Source organism: Lolium rigidum, chromosome 2 (assembly GCF_022539505.1).
Source record: "Lolium rigidum isolate FL_2022 chromosome 2, APGP_CSIRO_Lrig_0.1, whole genome shotgun sequence".
Classification (NCBI taxonomy): Eukaryota; Viridiplantae; Streptophyta; class Magnoliopsida; order Poales; family Poaceae; genus Lolium; species Lolium rigidum.
In genome coordinates, this window is record NC_061509.1 from 244,804,620 (window position 1) to 244,827,720 (window position 23,101).

At 44.1% G+C, this 23,101-nt stretch overlaps 2 protein-coding genes across 3 annotated transcripts; one reads left to right on the plus strand and one right to left on the minus strand.

The window, feature by feature from the left end:
• Positions 1–338: 338 nt before the first annotated feature.
• On the plus strand, positions 339–2,621 carry LOC124690725. The gene is made up of 5 exons (XM_047224076.1): positions 339–498; positions 706–890; positions 1,373–1,469; positions 1,791–1,973; positions 2,149–2,621. The coding sequence occupies exons 1-5, from the start codon at positions 339–341 to the stop codon at positions 2,403–2,405; spliced, it is 882 nt and encodes a 293-aa protein (XP_047080032.1). The 3' UTR covers positions 2,406–2,621.
• Positions 2,622–3,454: 833 nt separating this feature from the next.
• On the minus strand, positions 3,455–12,380 carry LOC124693209 (nuclear exosome regulator NRDE2-like). 2 transcript variants are annotated; one of them, XM_047226671.1, is made up of 13 exons: positions 11,838–12,380; positions 10,162–10,570; positions 9,616–9,951; positions 8,878–9,499; positions 8,603–8,777; positions 7,680–8,037; positions 6,950–7,060; positions 6,147–6,495; positions 5,082–5,304; positions 4,569–4,790; positions 3,795–4,078; positions 3,694–3,707; positions 3,455–3,606 (listed from the first exon to the last, which is right to left on the minus strand). In XM_047226671.1, exons 1-11 carry the CDS (start codon positions 12,341–12,343, stop codon positions 3,922–3,924), a joined length of 3,468 nt encoding a protein of 1,155 aa, XP_047082627.1. In that variant the 5' UTR covers positions 12,344–12,380; the 3' UTR covers positions 3,455–3,606; positions 3,694–3,707; positions 3,795–3,921. The 2 variants fall into 2 exon arrangements, with proteins under 2 accessions (XP_047082627.1, XP_047082626.1); XM_047226670.1 differs by having other exon boundaries at positions 3,694–4,078.
• Between the last annotated feature and the right edge of the window lie 10,721 nt (positions 12,381–23,101).

Sequence of the window (23,101 nt, forward strand, 5' to 3'; positions counted from 1 at the left end):
CTTGACGATGGTAGAAAGGATGGAGGGCGATCAAACATAACGAATCACGAGGGAAGAGCCAGAGGCAGAGATGTAAACCCCAACTTTTCCCACTTTTGCTCTTTTGTTTCCTTGTTTATTCCTTCTTTTTCCATTGACCGGCGGGTCGCTTCCCCTAGGGAAAAAAATCTCTACTCCTCTCTAAGCGAAGGCGGCAGCAATTTCCATCCACCCAAACCCAACACACGTCTTTTGGCGCATGCCACGAAACCAATAGAAAAGTGGCTCCTATTTAAAGACCCATACTCAGGGAGAGGCCACATCACTTCACTCTCGCAGACGCGCGGCAGACGCCAGCCATGGCGCTCCAGAGGTATCACCACGACGGGTGCTGCCTACTCCCTCCTCCTCTTCTTCCGGATTGGGACTGGGAGTGGGAGCTACGCTGCACACTCGGCGACGACGCTGCTGCCCGAGATAGCCTCCTCATTCATGACGCCTTCACGGCCTTGCCCTCGTGTAAGAAACCTGCTGCAAACCTCACTGCATGCCCCTACCAATCTAGCCTATTCTGATATCAAGAAAAAAAAATCTAGACTAGTCTAGTACGTACGTGCGAGCGTTCTGACCATGGCTCAGCGCCTCAGCGTGTGTGTCTAGCAAGCAAGATAGCTAGAGTAAAATTGCCGATATTTATTGACCTTGACTTGGTTTTGGGGGCAACAGGTGGGGAGTCGCCGGCGTCGTCTTCGTCGGAGGCGTCGAGCGGCAGCGGCGGCGGGGGCGGCTACCTGGAGGACGCCGTCGCCCACTGGAGCGACCGGTGCAAGCGGCGGAGGACGGAAGAGGAGGAGGCTCCGCCGCCGCGGTGGCCGGCCATGGCGAGCGAAGACCTGCAATCCCTTCTTCAGGTAAATAAATCTCTATACGGCTCTGAGTATAGTTCTTGCATTGAGCGAGCAGAGGACTGAGGAACCGATGATGATCTGTAGAGATGCGAGAATATACTTGCATGGATGTCCATTAGCGTAGTGATGTTGCTGATATCTTGGCGGTGGAGCTGCTTTAGTATTACTGAAACTGTAGCACCATTATGATTATTATTATGTAAAGATACAACCCGTGTGTCCAACACTTGCTTTAGGTGTCTCTTCTATCGTCAACGAGTAGGAATACTCTCTCTAATATTAATCTTTGGTGTGCTTTATTTGAACACAACAAAACATGGAATTAAAGCTGTAACCTCATTGTCACGCTAATGGACGAAGGACAAGAAAGTAGTACTAGGTCTCCAGCTAACTCGTCGCGTTGTGCTGCACATCGTCTTCTTCCACCCCTTTTCTAACTCGTCGCCTTGTGTTTGTTTCTTCTTTGCCCTCGGACACAAACGCAGAGCTTCTGGGATCCTAGCAGCGGCGAGGGAGATCTCGTCCATGGTTTGAACACCACCATGGTCCCCGACACGGAGATCGGCAGCTTCGCATCAGGTGATTCGATGCATCCATATCCCCATTTTCTGTCCGCAGGTATGCAAAATTAAAACTAAAACCAGAACAGCCGTCTAATTAGTTCACGGGTATGGAGCCAAAATAAATCAGGCAGAGCTCAGTTCTGCATGCAAGAGGAGCATTCATGCATGAGCCGCTGTAACCACTGGAGCAACTACTTTGCTGTGGGGATCAGTAGAGCGACACGACGGCAGCAGGCACTGTATTTAATAACTAAACGGAGCGACGTTGTTGTTTTGGCAGAGGTAGACGACGACGCATCGGGCAGGGAGAAGGAGCAGATGCAGGGGGCCCCCAGCACACAGGTGGTGAGCGAGGGCGAAGCTGGTGAAGATGCAGCGGCAGCGGCAGGCCCCCCTCCTCCATTCTCCGCCACCGGAGCTCCTCCGCCTGGATCATCGCCACTGCAAAAGGCAACTACAGGGGGTGGCAGCCATTACTGCGACCAGGCGACCTCATCGTCCTCTTCCTCGCTGCCAGCGCCAGGTGCGTCTGGCCGACCGGTGTGCAATTAGTACCCGCGCATGTGTGCGCTCCTTCAGCTCAGCTCAGCTGAACCGCTGCCGCTGGCACTTGCAGTGTCAGAGACCATCGCTGGTGTGGTAGGACCAGTTTCTCGTTTTTTTTGTTCCGACTCGTGACAACCATGTTTTCGGCGCAGGGAAGAGAGACGGAGTCATGTACCCGTTCGCCGTCGTCAAGCCGCTGGTGCTGGAGGGAAGCACGCTCAGCGACGTCAACCGCCGGATGCTCAAGCGGCCGGCGAGGCCGGTGCGGCACCCCGTCGGTCAGTTCGCGTGCGGCCCCGTCGTGTCGTCGGCGCACGGGCCAGGGCTCTCCGGAAAAGCCGTCGTCAGCCTCACCAAGATCAGGACGGGAGGGAAGGGCACCATAACCATCATCAGAACAAGAGGCTGAACATAAGCTCAAGAGGACGAAAATAACAATGGGCTAGAAATGAGAGGCCAACTCTTCTTCTTCTCTGGATCATCATCAGACTAGTAGTATCCCTTGTAAATACGTAGGCTTTTACTGCTTGTTCGTGACAAGCTTAACCCAGCTGAAAATAAACATCGGCCTCTCCATCATGGTCTTGTTGTGACAAGCTTAACCCCGCTGAAAATAAACATCAGCCTCTCGCTGATGGTCGTACCCACTTCAGTATTACTCACTCCGTACCGTAATTCTTGCATAGTTTTTTTCAAATTTGAACTAAAACCATGACAAAAATTATGGGGCAAATGAAGTAGCTTATACATGTGGAGGCCTGTCACTGTGTCAATGTCCCTGTACCTCCACATTGTACTCAGTACCAACCTGACAAGAATTGCGAGTTCGTATACAACATTTGCTGGGTGCCCAGCACCAACAGGGGCCCTTGTTCTGAAAAAGATGATTGAACTGTGTTGCTGGATCATGAACTAGCCACGCACTGGTGAGTAATAACAAGCCAACAACCGTGTGCCCTCAACTTCTGATAGCACTGTAAATAGGGACCATCAAATAGGACTGTATCTGGCTACTGCATATGATAACTGAGAAAGCAACTGGCATCCAGCATGTTACCACATGGTGTGGTACATACAACTCGCCTCATGCAACAAAACTCCATGAAGTTGAGAACAACCAACAACCTATGGGAACACAGCACAAATCTAAAATTTCTAAAATTCAATTGCAGAAGCAGATCCGATTAACGATCCTGAATGACCTTCATTTTAGTTCGACCAAGGGTCGACCAAGTTTAGTGAAAAGCTAGTTAGTACTATTTTACAAATTTGCAGAGAAGCCTTTAAAATTATTCAACCAAACCCAAGCTGTTCTTTCCACAGCCAAGAGCTCAGGATACTTCGCAAAGCCCACTAACCTGCTTCACCAGAAAAACCATGGGAAAGAAGTAAATGATAATATGCAAAGGAGAAACAGGAAACCTGCTTCCTGCAAGCAAAATACATGACTAGCTTGCCTGAGGTTGCAGTAACTTTGCACTTCATTAACATGAATCTCCAACAGCTTATGTTGCTCCATTCTTTCAGAACAATCTCAAGGTCAAATTAATGTTCACTGCTTTATATTTGCCTTCAGCAGTTACCATAACATTTCTCAGGCGGATTTTGCCCTGTGTGGTTAAACAAGCCTAGTGAAGCTAAATGTGTATATCTTCAATAACCAAAGGTGGAATTGGAGAATTGAAGTGGGAACAAACCTGGCCAAAAACGTCTTGAAGGAACAGAAAGTAAGGGAACAATTATAATCGGCAATATCGACGATCCAAAGATTGTAACAGTTTACAAGATGAATGCAGACCTCACTGGATGTATTATGAGCCCAAGACTGCAAGGTAGAAGTGACTTTGGCTGTTGGTTGTTATCTTGAAAACTACCAGCCTACACAATTGCCATGCGGAACAGATCTGGAAATTCCGAATACACATCTAGTCATCTTCAGCTTCGTCTTGTAACAGTATCTCATAAATGTCAGTGCGAACAAACAATTCCTTTCCATTCATCACTTCCTGGAGATCTGATAACTCTTTCATAGTCAGAACTGAGCTCAATTTTTGGAACCCATCCAACCATAATCGTTTAGACCTGTGAAGTTGGACTGTTAGATGACAAACGCAATCATCCATATCAACAAAATTAAACCACCACATATGTTTGAGCCCCAAAAGAGACAATAGAATCTACAGTTTAAATAGTGGGCTCCTAAGAAAAACACGAAAGCATACACATGGAATTAAAATCAATTAGTTATTCAAATAAAAAGCAAAGAAAGGAACGCAGAAGCTGCTAACGTTCCAAGCTAACATTTCACAAACTAATCAAATTTGTAACATCACTAATCAATTGTAGAATCGCTGCTTCTGTAAGCATGCACATTATCCTCACATATTAATATATAAGGAGTTGAGTGGATAGCAACAAGTAGAATGGCATCATTAAGTTCTGATATCCATATTTTGTTATGTCTGCTCTTTCTAGTGTCCCTACTGTAATTTGTACCGCCACTTCGAGATTTAATGGTATCCAGGCCCTTTCGGGCCTCTCCCCGTTCAAAAAAGAGAAGAGACTGACTTACCATGGGCAAGCATGTATAGCTCTGAAGAACACACGCCGTGCCGCAGAAGCATTACAGGCTATCTCCACCTCATAAGCTAGATAACAGCGCCACAATACAACAGACTTCTGTAACTTGTCATCAGCTAGAGCTCTCTCAAACAGACCATGTATTCTATTGTATGATTCTGCTTTACTCAATTCAAAGGACAAAGCGAACAGCAAGGAAATTATGGAAGGATCCCTGTTGAAAAATAAGCAGTCAATAGACAAAAGGCCATATAACTCATACAGTCATATATGCTCGCAACAAAACTGCAAGACAATAAAGATCATTTATATAGTGTGTCGAAAGCTCACAAGCTACATATATATTTCCATCTTTAAACACCATATATGTGTATAAACAAGAGTGTCCTAGAGGACCCACATTAAGGAAGAACTAGACAGGCCCTTAGAAGTTACATTTATTCACATTATACTAGATATAAAATAGAGTTTTTAGAAAAATTTCATGGAAATAAGGAACCCTTACCTTTGACTACATTTGTCAAGTGTGAGACGCAGATTATTGGGAACACTGTAAAGACAGCCCAGAGTTAACATGGATGCATATGATTTTGGATTGTACGGATATGTTTGTACTCCTTTCAATATGTTCGGCCAAACCCTTGAGAGACGCAACTGGTTCAGATTTTTGTGAAGCAGATTGATGTAATACATCCACAACTCTTCATATTCCAATGTATGGTTACTCTCTGAAAAAAATCATGTTCACATAATAAGACGATACTTTTTTAATTGCAAATCTGGTAAAAGAATAATTACAACGTTTACAAGCATTGCAGAAAAACAGTTAAAAGACTTATTCCGATTCAAAAGAACAGCAGAACAGCAATGCAGAAGTTAAACACAAAGGTAAGTTCAACAGTAAAGTGCAACAAGGTAATTTTAACTTGTAGTGAAAACTGAAAAGACCAGGATCGATCCATCTCGACCTTGAGAGCAGTCAAAAGTAAATTGTTACTTACCGTACAAAAACAGTATACTTGCTTGATGCAAGATTAAGTGCTAGTAAAATATCATAAAGCTTCATCTGATACAATTTAGTATTTGACAAAAAGCAATTGGTAAATTGTAAAAATAGCACTAACAGAATCCTAAATATAAGTGCATACTCCCTCCGTGCTAAAATAAGTGTCTCAGTTTTGTCTGGATTCAGATGTATCTAGACTCATTTTAGTTGTAAATGCTAGATACAGCCGTATCTAGAAAAAAGTTAAGACACTTACTTTAGAACAAAGGGAGTATTTCATTGCCAATAGTTAACGATGGGAATAGCTATATATCAGAAGCAGAAGAAGGAAATAGGAAATAGCGTTAGGACCATGATGGTATTTATTATCTATTTATCTGGTTGTTTCTATCAGCAGTTCTAACCAACAGTAATTGACAAAAGGTGGTGGCAGGCAAAAGAATAGCAAGAATAACTGCCATTTCGTATAATGAAAGAATTAGAAAGTACACTCAGTTAAAAAAATAATGACTTCAAATGATATCATCCAAATATATTCAGAATAAAAAAGAGAGGGTGAAGAACCTGAAAATGGAAAGGCCTCCTCTATCACTTCAAGACCAGAAGAATATCCAGAAGTCATACTCTCGAACAGGGATGCCGAGCAAATCAAAGCAACTGATTCTTCTTTCAAAGAACCACATGCAAATGCAGGTCGCAAGCTTTTAATCTGCTCTTTAAAGCCTTGACGAGCCCTCAATACAAGCGGGCGTGATATAGGACCACCAAAAGAGGTATACCTGATGTTGCTCCCCAAGCAGGAAAGAATGTAAATTGCACGATGCACAGAATCAGAATCGTTTCTTGAAGCAGATATTGAAATCTCCATCTCAGCGTACCAAAAATAAAGAATTGGAACTTTCCTGACGAGATCCTGCCCACAACAGCAACAACCAGCAGAACCATATCATCAGAAACCTGGCTTTTTAGTTCTTACCACATTAGTTACAAAATAAAAGTCATGCTTGAACACATGCAATAAAACTTTAAGAGCTTGACCACAAAATATAAGTACTTAAGTAATTCATATGGATATGATCTCATATAGACGATTTTCATTTGACTTATTTCCAAATCATTATATTCTAATATTGTTGACTACTGTACAATTGGAAAAGATATTGGGAAAAGTTGTATATTGGAGATCCTGTCAATGTCTAGAGACATATATTTTAGAACACATATGGCAACATGCACTTGAGAGACGGATCTATGTACACACGAAAAGATGGTAGAACAGCAGCATTATGGAACTACATAGCAAACAACACTGATTGGAACTGAATATACAAACTTTTATAAAATAAATTTATTTGATCATATGGTACCTGTGTACCTCCTTCGGTAGATAACAGTGCCATGTCAAATATCTTTCTTGCCTGGTCAATGTTCCCATGCCTAGCCTCAATACGACCATATATTCCACAAAGCAAAAGATCCTGACCACAGGAAAGTGACACAGTTTACATTTCTTCTAAGAATATGCAATGTTCCAAGCTACATATGGTTAAGACTGATTACTGCTACATGTAAGTTTTGCTAAATAAAATTTAGTACTCCCTCGGTCCTAAAAAGGATGTCTCAACTTTGTCTAAATTTGCATGTTTCAAGACGTATTTTAGGGTGTAGATACATAGAAATCTAGACAAAGTTGAGACATCCTTTTGTGGATGGAGGGAGTACATTATATTTAAGCAGGGGAACATGGACATGGGGGATTATCAAAACTCAAAATAAGAACACTTAATACAAGATAACGAGTATCAAACTGGTTACTGGAAAACATGAATAACTACTATTGAACTGAGGAATTCTGCTACAGTTTCGGAATTCCTTTGCTTGATTTTGGTTTCATAACTGCATGGTGTCCTTAGTCTACTAACCGATGCAGATTACGTCAGTTATATATCACTTTGCAAAACTGTATCATGCGTACTAGGTGGCTAAAACTACATGAGCAAACTTCTTCATGTGGTTTACTGCACAATTATCAAGTTGCTATAACCTTTATGCTCTGCAGCGAACTGATGCACACGCAAGAGAGAGGATAAAGCATACCTGTCTGTCCTTCTTCAGCAAGCTTTTGGCCAAAGCCCGTGATGGTTTAGCAGGTGCAGACAAAGTGTTCTTTTGTGTGGTATACATTTCGGTGGTAACAAGGACAGCTTCCTCCAAAATATGATTACGAGGGAAAACATCAAGGGAAAGCAATATTGCATTTTGCAGAAATTTCACCAGGCCAGGTCTTTGAGAAAGATCGTGCATACTCCCTAATAAAGACTCCAAGCTATAATGGCTTGAATTTTGAGACTTGTTTACAAGTTCAGATACAGTGTTAATATCTTCCAAAATATCATTTGATATCATCTCAAGGCTCATAATTCTATCAAGCCAACTCGAACTGTTGCTGGACGTCCTGGAAATTAAGAATATTGGTTACCACTGAAAGATAAGTCCTGGAACTTATACGGTCATTAACAGCAGAACATAATGATACAAAAGATAGAAATCAAAATTGGAAACACAAACAAACCATCCATAATGCAATCCAGTGCACAACTGCTGATATAGGTTTTTACTTTTTAGGACTGAATAAGTTGGCATAAGCTCCTTATAACTAGGGTAAAATTCAAATCGCACAGCTGTCAACTGGGAATCCACTCTAGATACTGACGATGAATAGAAACTAATAGACTAACACTACATGACCAAAATAATGAGAAAACCCATCAGGGTAGCTGCAGATATAGCCATACATCGCATACTTTCCATTATATGGTAAGAGATTGAATAACATTGTTTTTTAGTCTTGCAGCGCTATCCAATTTTTCTGTTCAAGCGCAAATGTAGTTTTAAGGAGGTGCACAATGAGCAACAAAAAAAGGAACAATTCATAAAGCAATAAATATATAATATTTATTTAGTTATGTTCACATAAAGAGGATGACCACAGCTTATCAGGTAGAACTAAGAGGATTTACCATCTAGAAATTTTACCACCGTAGAAATCAATGAATTGGCAGATCAAAGAAAAACGAGCCTCTTCTGAAGATAAAGAGAACAGAAACTCAGTTACATCCTCAAACAAGATTACTCTGGAAAGCTGCTCATTGACTTCTCCAGGTGAAGCATCATCAGAACGACTTGATCCTACTCCTGAAAATAGCATCCAGTGTTAGCATTGAGTTAAACAAACAACTCTACAAAGTCACTTATCATTTATCAATCTACCAACACAAGGGTAAATAGGAAGTACCAGACTTTTCATGAACAGGCATCCATTGTTCATTGTCCCTCGACAGCTCCATTGCAGACCATCTATTCCATGTTTTTGCATCTTTAACTTCACTACTGAACTCGGCATCTACATCAATGCCGAGCTTTTTTAGCAAAGATTCAACATCATCTTGCGCAGATGCGTCCTCAACATCAGGGTCTTCTGGATCAATTCCATCAGCGGCTGATAGTTCTATTGCTTTGTTAGAAACATCATCCGTTTCGGCATTTGCTCTAGAGAGATCAAACCAACCACTCCAGCCTCCACCTTCAGGCTCTTGGGGATTGTCTTGCATAACCATGTTTTGTCGACTCTCCTCATCCTTTGCTAACCACATAGACCATCCAAGAGCCCCATCCTCTCCAATTCTGGCACCACCACTATTCCAGAAGTGCTCAAAGAGCCTTTGCTTACTGCTTGTGGACAGGGAGAGGGGAGGAGAGAATAAGCTAAACTCAAGTTGAGCTTGAAATAGCCCGGTTGCTAATTCTCGATGTCCTGTCTGCCATTCGAACCGGCATAGATTCACAAATATATCCACTAAACCAAGTTCAAGCTGAACTAATGAAGGTTGTGCCTTTAGATCAGCATTTTGACTGTCCTGTGGAAAAATTCAGAACAAAATATTTTAACAACTACAGCATATTCATGCAAAGAGAGGGAGAGAAGGGGGATGTGAAACAGATAATCTCAAATATGTACAACGAAACACTAAACCTGCCTACATAGCTTGGTGCAAGCTGCAGAGATCGCCTCTACTGCATATGTGTAAGACTTCCGCGTATCAGATACTTTGAATCTGGAGAACTCCCCTTGGCAAAGAATTAGATATTGTTTCCACAACTTACAACTGTCAGGGTGTTCCATAAGTATTTTCTCCCATTTACCAAAGAGACTCTCAGTGCTATCTCTCTCACCAAATGACTTCAGAAGGCAAAGCAACAATTCCTCGTTATCTGGATTGAGCTCCAAAGCCTTCTCCAATATACTAATCTTTCTTTCAGTTGTTTGCAAACGTGCAGCTTTTTGTGGCTGACTACTGGCGACTTTGTCCTGCAATTCAGAAGCAGAGGAAATCTCTTCAGTAGAATTCTTAACTATTAAGGCGGAAGAGAGAAAGATTGGGTATATTAAAGCTCGAGTCAAAAAATTTATAGCTTAAAGTTCCATTTGTAACTTAACCATATGCTGTAGAAACTATCAACTATGCAGTACACAATATGCATAGCCTGGTGAAAATATATTCTTATAAAACTGTGATACCTGAAACTGAGCAAAGGCCAACCAAATTTTTTCATCATGGGGAGATTCTCGTGTCAGCTTATTGAACTCTTTTGTCCTCCGAAGTATTTCATCTTCCCAAGATTCCTCAAGTTCATGCTGCGCGGTTGTGCTTTCTGCAGGAATGGATGATGCCTCTACGGGGATAAAATCTTCAGGGAGAATTGCATTATCTCTTTTCAACACTTTCAGGTGTTTGAAACCCTTGTTTCTTTCTAAAACAGCATGTTTTGCTGAGAAGTAACGACCTCCAACTTTTACTTTGCTATCCAGTCCATCCAAATCTGAATCTAGATCCATATGTGATGAAGCATGTCCATGATTATAGAAACGTCGGTTCAGACCACGTGCATCCAGTGTGCTTTGAGGCTTGTAGCGTGCAATATCCATTCTGTATAATACCATGTGGTGTTAGTTAGACTTAAATAGAACAAAACCCAGCTAAATGAGTAAGTCCGACTATCAAAAATGAAATTTCTGCCAAACAAAACTAGAAACTGTTAAACTGCAAAAACTTATTAAGCATTGACCTTCTGACCAAAGGGACTACAAAAAACTTTTCAAGCTTGACGATATCCTAATTCTATATATATATTGTTTACATTCTTACAATTACCATATCAGTTGAATTGCTCTCCATAGCAAGCTTAGCACTGATGTTATACACTCTTCTCCTATCACCCTTGAACTGAATAAGACAACCAAAGTCCACAGTTTACACCCTGATAAGGGTTATTTTCTATGTTAATTTTGATGTAGCAGCTCCCGACTTTGGTCGTAACCAGACAAGACTTGAAAGAGAAGTTCCTAAAATAACAGAAAACAAATACTAACTAATAAAGGGTCTGGTGTATCATTTGCAGATAGCAGCTACAGGTTCAATTCGTTAGTGTACAAAGCTACAGATGCTGGTAACAAAGCCTATGTTGTTTGCTCCCATTTCTACAAATAAGATACTGAACTGGAAATCACAAGACACCACAGAATAGTAAGCTACAAATGACATTAGACTTGATAAACAAAGATGATTACAGTAACTGCATACGTTTATATACCACGTTTTAAAATAGCCTGATTTTGTAACTTCCAGATATAGCAGGTCCCAAATGTCAAAAAAAAAAATAGAGTTCCACTGTAGGTATACGATAATATAAGATTTTCATGTTAAACGGAATGATCTAATATTGTAAAAATAAATTAATCCAACCAAGCATCTAACTTGGCATGGGATTAAGCATGTGAAACTTAGAGTACCTACACTGTGCCCCTCAATTTTTAGTGCTCTGGGAAACCACACATGAACGAGTTTAAGCATACAGTTTTTGCATCAAGATGTTAATAACATCAATAAGACGCTAAACATAGTAACCCTACACAACCTCTTACACAGCCCCCCAGCATGTGATCTACCACCTGCACCGGATTGCAAAAATTGAACATGAAACTTTTACCATTACCTACTAGAAGAAACACCACATCAATGGAATCAATGAAATGTAGCTACACAGCAATGAATAATTTCATATGCCAACGCCTAAACAAGTCTATTCAGCATATTTCAGAAGGATAACCATGATTTCAACGCAACAGCTTCGCTATGCAACAGTCCATTGCATACATCATATCTACATACAGCATTAGCTACGCAAACAGCTGACCTGTAGATGGATCCAAACGCCAAGTTATCCTGGTCGCCCTTGGCGTCGAAGTAGTAATCCTTGACCAGCTTCGTCTCCGACCCAGCCCAGGCGCGAACGCCGGGCTTCCGCGACGCAGCCGCCCCGTCATAGCGCTCCTGGTCCCTCCTCCGCTTCCTCCTCTTCCTGTCCTTCCGCCTCGACCCCCTCTCGTCGTCGGACGACGAGGAGGGCACCAGGTCGTACTTCGCGGGCGCGGGCTTCGGCGCCGCCTCCTCCTCGTCCGAAGAAGCGCTCAGCGGCGGCGGGAGGGACGAGGAGGCGGTGGGTGGGATGTTGAGGGAGGAGGCGTCGAATGAGAAGCTAGGGTTCGGGAGAAACTGGGAAACCTCGGCGGGGGCGGCGAGCGGGAAGAGGGGGAAGAGAGAGGACAAGTTGGTGGGAGGGCTTGGCTCGGATCCTCCTCCAGCGGGGAACCCGGCGGCGGCGGTGGTGGTCGGCGGCGAATGCTCCGGCGAGAGCTCCATGACGGCGTGCGAGAACCGGAGCAAGTGCTGGACGAAGGAGGGCCGCTCTGGGTTTGGGAAGTGTGGCCCAAACAAAACTGGGCTTTTGAGAGGGAGAGTTATGTATATTACGGGCTGAGATTTTGTGGCACAATTCATACATTCTACAGTGCCCTATGCAAAGTAATACTGGGCTAAATTTTGAAACCCAATAATTCGTTTAAAAAAAATTAAAACCCAATAAGACCCTTTTTTAACTAACCCAATATGACCTTGGCGATGCTAGCTCAGCAAGCTTGGAGAATCATGCAAAACCCAGAAGCTCTAAGTTCAAGAGTGTTGAAGGCTCTCTACTTCCCGCAAGGGGATTTCCTTGAGGCTTCTCTTGGCTCCTCCCCATCTCATGTATGGAGGGCCATCGTTGAGGGTCGAGATGTGATGAAACAGGGATTGATTAAGAGGATCGGGACATGTGAAGACACCAATGCCTGGAACGAGAATTGGCTGCCGCGTGATTTCATGATACACCCGCTGAGGTCCTTGAAGGACGATCCACCGATATTGCGTGTGGCCTCGTTCGTAAATGCTACAGAGGCATATTAAAATAGGACAATGTTGAACGAATATTTCCTACCTATGAATGTGGAAGTAATCTGCTCGGTGGCGTTGTGCACAAGAATGATGAATGATTTTCGGGCCTGGCATTATGAGAAAACGGGACTACCAGCGGTACGATCTATATACCGGATGTTGATCCTAACTAAGCGCCGACGAGAGGACTGCTTAGAGGGACGAGGTGCTCCGTCTAACTAGGCTGCAGAGGGGAGATATTGGCAGAAACTTTGGAAGATTCAGGTTCCCTCCAAGGTGAGGGTTTTCCTTTGGTGATTGGCGCATCAATGGCTACCTAATGGCAATATGAGGAAGCACAGAAACATGGCGCTTACCAGCTCATGGCATTCATTGTTGAGCTGTGTGGCGGCAACGTCAGTTTGGACATTGGCTGATGAGGAAGTCGCCGAGCATGTGAGCATGAATGGGATACGCCGGCAAAACAAATGGCTCTTTGCAATGATGGAATCATCATCACGTGATGATTTTGCAAAAGTTGCAGTCACCCTATGGGCTATTTGGTACGCTCGACGGAAGATAATCCATGAAGACTAGTACCAGAGCCCGTTATCGACACAATAATTCATTGAGAACTATTTGCAAGAGTTGTCCATTGTGAGATCGAGCAAGATGAGTGTGAAGGGGTCACTGAAGAAACAACTGAAGTGAATCCTGCCGGCGGTGGGCTGTGTGAAGCTCAACGTTGACGCAACGACGCTGAAATCCAGCCCTGATGGAGCGGTGGGAGTTAGTTATCGAGCGGAGAATGGTGACTTTTTGGGAGCATCGAGCCTTACTATCAAGGGCGTCTCCAATCCCACTGCATTGGAGGCCATGCATGGCGTGTAGGGAAGCTCTAGCGCTGGCCCAAGATTTATAACTACAGAGGGTTAGGTAGATATGGACTGTCTACCGGTGGTAAACCATTTAGCCAGAGATTATGCAGGAAACTATACCATGGTGCTACGTGAAATAAAAGAGCTGGAGAGTCTCTTGGGGGAGACCTCGTTCAGACACGAAAATAGATCTTCTAATTCCGAAGCGCGTAGGCTAGCACGATCAGTTGTTTCCATAGAAGTTGGACGTCGGGTTTGGTTTTTTGGATCCTCTTGATGGTCTTTGTATTGTAAACAATGTTTTGAATCAATAAAGTGTTATGCTTCCCAAAAAAACGTGTTTAGTGAGTAGCCGTGGAAAGACAAGGGTTTTCTCTAGGGCACGGACGACTAAGGCAGCCATAACCATCGGATGACTGCAGGACCGGATCTCTATCACCAACGCACCCCACTGAACGTTTGTATCTTACTTTTATGTTAAGTTTCTATTTTATTAATATTGCCAAGACCATCATAAATAAAGTTGTTGTAGGAATAAAAAAGAACGATAAAATTGGATGCTATTAAAGAAAGGGAAAATGGAAATAAAAAATTGCATTACAAGTTTATTGTTTGTTTCATATGCGTTAATGATTAATAATTTGCAAGTGCCTTATTTATTACTACCTTTTATTATTAAATTTAAGTTACTTTGTTTAATAATAAATGATTAGCACTATGGATACATAGATGGTCAAATTTCTCCCTCTTGCTAGCACAAAAATAAATTAAGCAAGCAATGACTTGTGCGTCAAAAACCCTTAAATCAAAGTTATTTCAATTGTGTCCACCATACTGATGACGTTGGGACTCCAAATGCAGAGTAGTATTGTGTCGACAGAGTATTCTCCACAAGGGTGAATCGAGGGTTTATATCGAACTCTCAGGGAATGGAGTAAAGAGTTATATCTCCCTCTCTTCTTCTAGCAATCCTACAAAATAAAATAACGCCTTGTGTTCCCAACTCCACCATGTGGTTGTCAGGTACAAGGTTTCGTGTAAGTAAAAGAATAAATAAAGTAGTAACTGAAGTAAAGTAAACTAAACAACTGAAATAAACTAAATAAAAGCGGTAAAGATTTGTTTGTTCTGGGGCTTTTGAGTGCAAATAAGAAAGAAAAGTATTTTTTCTATTTTCGGATTAAAATAGTGCTGCAAATAAAAAGTAAGATAAAAGTGATGGAAAGGTGTTTCTTATGATTAAAACTGGATCGGCGTTTATAGGTTCACTTGACTATTCTCTCTTTTAAGTTTTTTTTTTGATCGTGTATTCTCTCTTTTAAGTTGTAGTGGCAATAACAATTTAGCAAAGACATATGAAGAAAATAACTCTAACATGTATAAGATAAGCATTCATATGGGCCTCACGTCCTAACATAGAGATGATGCAACACATTTTTCTTATACTCCACAAGATAGAAATAACTTCAAGCAATTTTGTATTAAGAATTAACAGAGTATAGCTCTAAGTACTTTGAATGATGTTTGAATATCAAATATGCTACCTTGAACAAACAAGATCATTAAAAGTATGTTATTCCATCTAACACACACATCACCCCACACACATTCTTGCATACAAATTGGATCAGAACCAATACTTAAAAACGGGGTACATAATATGCATCTATCAATACATCTTGCACAAAGCATAGAAAAATCTCATAGTATCATATCATAGAATACAGATCCACCACATAGGTATTACAAATATGACCATAATCATGTTGGGCAGCTCATATGGTACTAAGAACTATGAAGAAGGTGGAGATCCCTCCACCAGCGGTGGCTCCGACGGAGTTTACCCCTCCAATATTCGCTGATGCAGCCTATGTTTTCGTGTTTCTGTGTTTCTGCGGCGCTCTCCTCCCGAGAACCCTTGGGGGCATATATATAGTGGTTTTCAGGTCAAAATACGTCGGTGGACGAATGAATCAAGCGATTTGGACGATCGCTGGCCAAAGAGCATGGGTGGCGTGCGCTACTTGCCTAGGCGCGCCACCTGGCCTCTTTTGGGCCTCAGGCCTCTCCAGGTGTGCTTCCAGGGCCCAGGTTGCTTCTCCTGATGAAAAAAATGACCCTCCAGAAATTCTAGCTCAATTGGACTCCGTATAGGTCTCTGAAAGTGAAAAATACATAAAAAATGAAATTCCTATTCTGCAGAGTTATAAACCAAATAAAGGTGATCATTGGTAAATCCCCATAAATCAATGTAAAACATGGTATTATCATCATATATGTTGCAAATATGTGGAAATTCATTCTAATAACGGATAAAGTTCATGTGTGCATTTTACATGCATCACATAGCTACCTATATAGAATTTTCTATTCCAAGTATATTACATGTGCTAAGTCTTTAAATATTTCAAAATCATCTCTTTTGTGTAGTGTAAAGGTCATGGGAAAGTAAGATGTGAGGTGAAAAACACTAGTGCACACCTGCTTAAAAAGAAAAGCAGAATAATATTAAACTTGAACCATTCTAAATAGAACTATGTAAGTTATGTGTTTGACAATTATTAGTTGAGTGTTAGCATAACCATGCTGACATGGGACACGCTTTCAACTTAGCACCTTGATGTCATGTTTTCTTTTGGTTGTGAATGTTTACGAACTAGACTCACCTAGAGATTTTATGAAGTTTGCATATGTGCTAGAGGGATGCGTGATCCTCCAACCTAAGCCATGCAAAATAATCATGGTGAAAATTTACAGCATGGACATCTATGAAGCATTTTAAATAAAAAGCTATGCAAATAGTAAATAAAAAGAAATGTCGATGGTATATTTGTATGTTTGCCTTGTCATCTAAGTGTGGATAGCCCCACAAAAAAAGGGCCTCCTCGTACCTCAGTTGTCACTCTCACTTGAAAATGTATGCATAACAATAAAAAAGTTTCTCGAGGTCCTATGTATAAGCACTTGTGTGGTCAACGGGCATGAGACATTCAACTTGTAAGGGGTCAAGCATATAAACCATACTTACTTTTACTTTAACCATAACCATTAAAGATGCATGGAACTGTATTCTTATTATTATCCTTGACATGAGCTACATATCCCAAAACTTTCATTTGTTTTCTCTTGTACCTTTCTATTTTCTCCAAGATCTAGCACATGTATTTCTTGCTTATTTTATGTTATTATAAGTGTCTAGGAATGAAAGAAATAAAAATAAAAAGATGATTCTAAGACCAATATAGTATTTAATTTTTCTTTGCACTTTTTGCATGCTTAATGGTCCATAGTATTTTCATTTGTTTTATACAAGATAACATATTGTTAAGCATAGATGTAGTGCATAAAAAAATCACTTTATAGCTCATTTTCTTGTTGTTATTCCTTAAAGAATGAACCATTTAATTTCGTGTAGAAATGAGTGTAACTTACAATGCTTAGCTAGCTAGCAAAGAGAACGATGGCGGCGCTTGTTCGCCGCTACCTTGTTGAAGGCATTGTTTCTACAGCTGTGTTTCTTCTCACCTGGGTTGATCCCGGAAAAATCCTAGACCTGGGTATTCCGGATCGACGATGGCGGTGCACGGCGCCGTTCTTCCTGCTCGGTGCATAGTTTTTGGAGCACACAATGGCTAGAGGTGGTGTTGAGGCGGAGCAGTGTGCTTATGCCACATCGACATCGACAAAGTATCGGCGGCATGGTGCAGTAGAGTCTCGAAGACGGACACAGCGTGATGGACTCGCACAGGAAGGTGGCATCGTTTGGTGTTGTGGTAGCGTCAATGGCAGGTCTAGCAAGCTCAATGCGTTGATCCTTCCTGAAGATGGTTCCACGGAAGATGGTGGCAGCGATTTCTCGAGCATGTACCGTGGTGTGAGTTCATTGTTTGTTGGACTGGTTTGTGTTCCCGACTCTTATAGGGCGTTTTGGTGCCTCCGGTTTTCTGATGATGTGCGTTGGTGACGCTCGAGTGTGAGGCTTCGACATGGTCACTCCCTTTATCAAGATTGCAGGTGTTGCGACATCTGGCGTTAGTGAGGTGGCTTCAGTTTAATCTTTGTATTACGTTGTAAGATTTCATTAAATACTTTTAATAGAAAATATGTACATCGTGCGTGCTAATACTTTGCTTTACTCACACGTAGTATCTGTATTTCTCACACATATTCAGAGGGGCATACATGCATGGCCACTAGTACATGCATATGGCCCAACCGGCCGGCGCAGGACACGACGAGATCATGCCTGCTTGACGGTGAGAGCGAAACCACCCACCGCCAGCACGGCGAGAAGAACCACGACGGCGCAGGGCAGGAGTCCTTTGCCGAAAGCGAGAAGGCGCGGCGCGTGGGAGCGCGGCAGCCAGAATGCGGTCGCCATCACCACAGCCACGGCGGGAAGAACGCCGGCGAGGATGCTGTAGTAAGCGACCTTGTGGCCGCCGAAGACGGATTCACTGCCCGGCCGGTGAAGCCCGGCGCCGACGTCGGCCACGAGGGTGGCAGAGCCCACTGCCCACAGCTTGCGCACCAACTTCTCCTTCGACGCCATGGGAGGCTCGGTTTGGCCTTCTTCGGCGTTGTCGCCATCTAATTGCAAGGTGGTGGACATGCTTACATGTGGGGGATATATCTCGAATCTCGTGTAGGAGTGCTCGACGAGCTTTATAGAGGCTACGAAGGAGTGCCATCCAACAAATATGAGGAAACCCGGCAGGGGTTGATGGCTTCGGACTACAAAGTCGTAAAGATGACGGGCGCGCAGGACAACGAACTCTCCAAGTACAAGGAGAAGATACTGCTTACTGTACGTGAGACCAAAATGTCGGACGTCTACGCATTATCTGCCGTTCAATCTGGGCTCAGAGGAAAATCTGGGCCGTTGAGTTGTGGTACAATTGAAGGTCCAATTGCATAAAAAAAACATGGGGGGCATTATTCATGAAGGTATCGATACTGCAGTACAGCAAAACACAATCATGTAATAGGTCAGTGATATCTGACAGTATCTAGTACCTGAAAAATTGTGTATTTGAGAGGAACTACAAGGATCTGCCTCTAAGAATATCACAAACTTTTGCTGCTTTACCTCCATGGCAATTACATTTATCCATTATTAATCCCGTCACCTTTACATCACCGATCGACCCCAATATTCCTCAGCAGCAACCTTTTTCCCCTTTGAGGCCAGCTTTTCATAACAAACTCCTCCTCGAATCTTTCGCCCCGCTATATTAATATAGCAACCACGATACAACAAGCATGCTGGGGCCGCAGCACAACCAAGCCCAAAGGAACCAACAGAGAAAAAGAAAAAGAAAAAGAATGCCAACACCGGCAGATCGACAAGAACGAGGACAACCCGCCACCGCTGCGCCTCCCGGAAAAGTCCTACCACACTCCTAGCACTCCGAACTACCGCGTACCAAACAACACCTTCAACAAGGAGGACGACGATGACGCCGCTTCTGTCCGGACTAATCCTAGGGTTTGTCCCGGTCCACAGAGGGGATTGGGCGAGGGGGTGCACCCGCCGCCCTCCAGGAAGGCAAGGCGGCGCCCTCGGGCGTCACCGCGACGGCGTTGGCAAAGCCAACAAGGATTTCTCCCAACCCCCAACACCACCACCCCGTTCATCCGAAGTGCTCCGCCCAACCAACCGCCCACAAGCACGCACCACCACGATCTTGACGTCATCCTCGCTGTCTCCCCGATGGTCCTCGATGCAGGGCCTAGGATGAGGTGACCGAAGATGGCAGGGCCGGGGAAGCAGCACCATAGCCTAGCGGGAGGGAACTACCTCCACCGCAATGGCGGGAGCCGACCGGACATGGCAGCACGGGACAACCAGGCCCGCCTGGCCCGGTACGCCCACGCCACCAAGCTGCTGCTAGCCGGCCATGGCGCCGCCGCCACCCTGCCACCACCGCCCCAGCACCACTAGAACCCAGGAGCACCGTCACCGCACCGGTCAGGGGGAGCTACGGCCCGCCCAGCCCAGATGGGGCCCGAACTGGCCCATATCCGGGCGGAGCAGGATCCGCCGCCACCACCCCGGCCGCGCCGTGCCGTCGCCAACGGCGACGCCGCCGCAACTCCGACCACCCCAGCGCGCGGAAACCACGCCGCTGCGCCAGACCGCCACCGCCTAAATCCACCGCCGCCATCCCGAGGCCCCCTCGCCTCCATCAAGCCGCGGGTAAAGTCCGGCCCGCCACCGCCGGCACCGCGCGGGCAAGGCCCGGCGGCTCACGCCGACAGCGGTGGCAGGGGAGAGGAGGGGAGGGGGAGCTAGGCGCGGGTCGCGGAGGTGCGCGCCCGGCCGCCGCAGGGGGGCGGCGCGGGTCGCGAGAGAGGAAAGGGGAAGTCGGTCTTTTCCACTGACCTAACCTTCATAACAAACTCTGCTATTCTTTGATCCTGCTAGCAAGAAAATGATTCCACTTCCTTTTATTTTGAGAAATGGAGGATTCTAGGAGCTAAGGAAAAAATCTAGGAGCCACAATTATTGGCTTCATGTCTTTATGTGCCTTCCTGTCACTTTTTTTTGCGAAATACTTCCAGTCACTCTCTGAGGTCTCCAGCCACGAACAAAACAAAATTACCACACGTTACATCACGTGTTTATCCGTAGCTCAAATGATTATACTGCACGTAAATATATTTCTTGGCGTGTAAATTCCACTTCTTACCCCATAGTTATACATATGTGACATGAATTACCCTATTTAGTGAAAATTTCTCCAAATTACTCTATGTAGTGAAACTTTTCTCAGATTTTACACCTCTTTAACATTTAGCCAAATCTAGCATGTTGAATCTGCTCATTAGGTGGAAACTAGCTAGGCATAGATCTCTTGGAGGCGTAATTTGCACCTACTTGGCGTCGTTGTGGAAACACTAGCTTCATTAGCTTCGCCGCAGCTACGTGCTGCTTCGGCCCATACACATGTTCTTGGCCACGTTTGTTCTACAAGCGGCGGCTGTCGTATACCTTATACATGCCCCCGTATATGGTATACTACAAGCATGTGCTTCCACACCCCAGTTCACCACGTTGCAGGGCCATGCCAACTTACACGAACACACCAAGCACCAGGTGTTCTTTGTGGTACATGTTTTGTTTTTCTTCATGGTGCACCTGTTGAACTCAACGCTATGGGGTGTTGGTCCTCGCTGCAGTAGCAGCAGCTAGCTGCTGTTGGCAGACTCCTCCGTGTCAATGTTTGGTGGAATGATGCGTACCCTCTCCGAGGCATCGGTTACGTGTTTATATTGGTAGGGAAAAAGCCCCCTACGTGGTGTACAAGGAATGTACGTGTATGGTTAGAGTACTACACTGTACACCGTACACGTAGCGATATTCGCTAACATCTCCCTTAATCTAAACCACGGGAGAGGTTTAGATTGCGCTTGAACTCATCTAGACTTTTAACTGAAAAAGCATTTGTAAAACCATCAGCAAGCTGGTCCTTGGTAGAGATAAACTTGATGTCCAGATTGCTGTTGGCAACACATTCGCGAATAAAGTGATAATCAATCTCAATATATTTTGGTACCATAAAAAATTATTGCACCAGCCAATTGAAACAAAAGTCCGAACTGATGGAAAGAGAGTAGGCAGTGTATTTATATTTAACACTTCCCATCACGTTTAAGCTATTTTAGTCCTTAACGTGGGTTCGGTACGGGCCGCAAAATCTTTTTTTTACTTTATTTTCAAAACTGCATGAGCAGGATTTTAAACTTGAAACCGCTTAGCTCTGATACCATGTCAATGTTTGGTGGAACGATGTGTACCCTCTCCGAGGCATCGTTTACGTGTTTATATTGGTAGGGAAAAATTCCCCCACGTTAGGTACAAGGACTTACTAGTAGAAAACTGGGCTGCCTTTTGTCCCGGTCCAGTCTGGAGCCGAGACAAATAGGCCGGCCACGTTGCCCCGAAATCACCGTGAAGCTACGTGGCCTTTTGTCGTGGTTCTTTAAGGACGTTTGTCCCGGTTGGAGCCTCCAACCGGGATAAAAGAGTCTGGGGCCTTTTGCGGCCTGCTGGCAGCCCTTTTGTCCCGGCTGGAGACATGAGCCGGGACATAAGGTCCAACCGTTCATTCCCGTGTGGAAACCGATTCGTCTCGCCATTACTGCACATGGAAAACAGACAGAAGAACGATCGTCGGTGCCGGAAGTTGCATCGCCGCCGGCGCCATGGACTGGCCTTTTCACCTCCGTCTCCCCTATATACATGTCTTGTTCTTCCTCAGATCTCCATAGCCACCAAAACTGCACCATTAGCCACATCTCTCTCCCAAAAAAGAGCCCGGCCGGCGCCGGCATCTCTCTCTCCTGCACCCCGGCCGGCCCTCTCTCGAGTCTCTCATGGGTCCCGAAATGGTCAAGCTCGCGCGCGCCCTCGACTTCCCTCGATCTAAAGTCTACTACGATGTCATGGAGAAGATGAATTTGAAGGTCACGTACACCCTCCGTGCGAAGAGGGTGGAGAGGTGGATCCGCACCGTCAAAAGGGATTTCCTCGACGCCGCGGAAATCAAGATTAGTTTTTCCATGGCTTTTGTTATCAAAGATATGTAGCTTAAAATTTAGAGATATCATAAAGCATCCAAAATCCCAATGACAATTTTTTCTGTGTTTGAAGGTCGTGGGCTTGGACTGCGAGTTCACCGACCCTCGCAAGGGTAACCAACGCGCCGCCGTCCTTCAACTCTCCGTCGCGCAACATACTTTGGTCTTCCATATTGTTCATGCCAATGAAGAGCCACAACTTCTCATCGATTTCCTTGCGGAGAAGAACATCAGATTATGTGGCGCGGCAATCCACAATGATGTGAATATGTTGCATACCTACGGAATTATTATTCCATATGCGATCCCTCCAGCAGATCCTCCAGAACCCCGTCCCAAATAAGACTCCGAGTTTGTATGATTTGGCAAATCATTATATTGGGACGGGTCTTTAGCAGAAGAAGAAGTTTAATAAGAAGAACAAGCCGCCGAAGACCGCCAAGGAATTAGCAGAAGAAGAGGCACTGATTTTTGGATGGGGCGATTTTTGCTTGAGCCATAAGCAACTACAGTATGCCGCTCTCGACGCTCGCCTCGGCTTCGAGCTGGGTAGGAGGCATTTCCGGGCACTTGGCTACAATAGCCAGTTGGATCGCCTCAGACTTAATATTTATGAGTAGATGCATGGTGGTGTGGTGTGTGATGTCGTGTGTGCCTTCTATGTATGACCATATGAATCGTCGCGATCAATATATTAAATCTTTCTATTATATTGTTATTCAAATTCCTCACATTTTTCTAATAGTTA